Source organism: Numida meleagris, unplaced genomic scaffold (assembly GCF_002078875.1).
Source record: "Numida meleagris isolate 19003 breed g44 Domestic line unplaced genomic scaffold, NumMel1.0 unplaced_Scaffold296, whole genome shotgun sequence".
Classification (NCBI taxonomy): Eukaryota; Metazoa; Chordata; class Aves; order Galliformes; family Numididae; genus Numida; species Numida meleagris.
The window spans coordinates 88,893-90,104 of NW_018364542.1; the positions used below are offsets into that span (position 1 = coordinate 88,893).

Below are 1,212 nucleotides of genomic sequence, written 5' to 3' on the forward strand. Positions count from 1 at the left end.
GGGGGGGGGGGGCTGAGAGCTGCGAAGTGCCCTTAATGATAGGGGAAATTGTAGCAGTGCTGCCAAGCAATTAGGCAGCCTGGAGAAATGGGCTGAAAGAGGCACGAAAACAGCCGGAGCCAGGAATAAATCCGCAGAAAATGGATGCGCCGAGGCTTTTACGGGCGATGATGGCTTTGGCTATTAGCTGCGATCAGGACATCAGCGTGGATGATGGCAGAGGAGGTAAAAAGCCTCTGGTTTTTTGTTGCTTTTTTTTTTTTGCTGGAGAACCCTGAGAGCTGAGGGCTCTGGGAAACGTCGGCGGGGATTTGTTGGAAATCCAGTGTGTGTTAGGGGGTGCCCTTGCCTGCTCCAGCTCCTGGCAGTGGGTGAGGGCGGGGGGGGGAGGGGGGATGTGGTTTGCCACCAAACAAAACCCCCCCAGGGCTTTGCCCCCGGACTAAATCCACGCCGTTCTCTGTGTGGCAGAGCGAAGAAGATGAGAAGCTGAAGAAGAGGAAGGAGCGGTTCGGCATCGTGACGAGTTCAGCCGGGGCTGGAGCCACAGAGGACACAGAGGTAAAGGCCCAAGGGGCGGACAGCGGCCGTGAGGACCCCTCTGCTGCCACTGGGCTCCCACTGAACTTCTGCCCCGTCAGCACCGCGTCCTCTGATCCTGTGCCTGCTTGGACCCCACGTGTCCGCTCCCCTTCCTCGTGCTCCGCAGTTCCTTGTCCTGGCTGCCCCCGAACCCTCTGCTTCCCTTCGGATGCTGCGTTCCAGGCCTCGAGGAGCGAATCCCTGCAGACCCCGTAGCGTAATGAAGGTTGCAGTGCTGACCCTGTTTCCGAGCTGCCTCCTCCGTACGCTGCTCCGCCCCTCGGTGCATCGGGTGCTCCGTGTACCCGACCCATCTTTTAAATCCGTCACCTCCTCGGGGCACTTCTGTGCTCTTCGCTCTATTTCCGTGCCGTGGTTTTGTCCCAGTCCCCGTGCACGTTTGGCAGCACCCGTGCTGGGGGTGTGCTTGGTTCAGCCGCGGGGCCCCAAACCTCAACCGCAGCACCCACCTCCTGCGGACAAAGGGACCCCGTGGGCTGGGGAGGACAGCTCGTTAGCTAACGAGCAAAGCAGCGCAGGGTGAGCTGCTGCGACCAGATGGCTCCTGGGTCCCCGTGCAGGAGCTGGGGCTCCCCAGGAGGGGACTGCAGCGTTCAGGTGGAGGGTGGG

General features: G+C 61.1%; 1 protein-coding gene across 1 annotated transcript in view; it reads left to right on the top strand.

Annotated features, from left to right (window-relative positions):
• The window catches only part of SARNP (SAP domain containing ribonucleoprotein), a gene marked incomplete in the record, with an annotated part of 27,979 nt that overhangs the window by 19,452 nt on the left and 7,315 nt on the right, over window positions 1–1,212 (top strand). Inside the window, 1 exon segment of the mRNA XM_021382832.1 lies at window positions 472–561. Coding sequence (XP_021238507.1) covers window positions 472–561 — 90 coding nt within the window.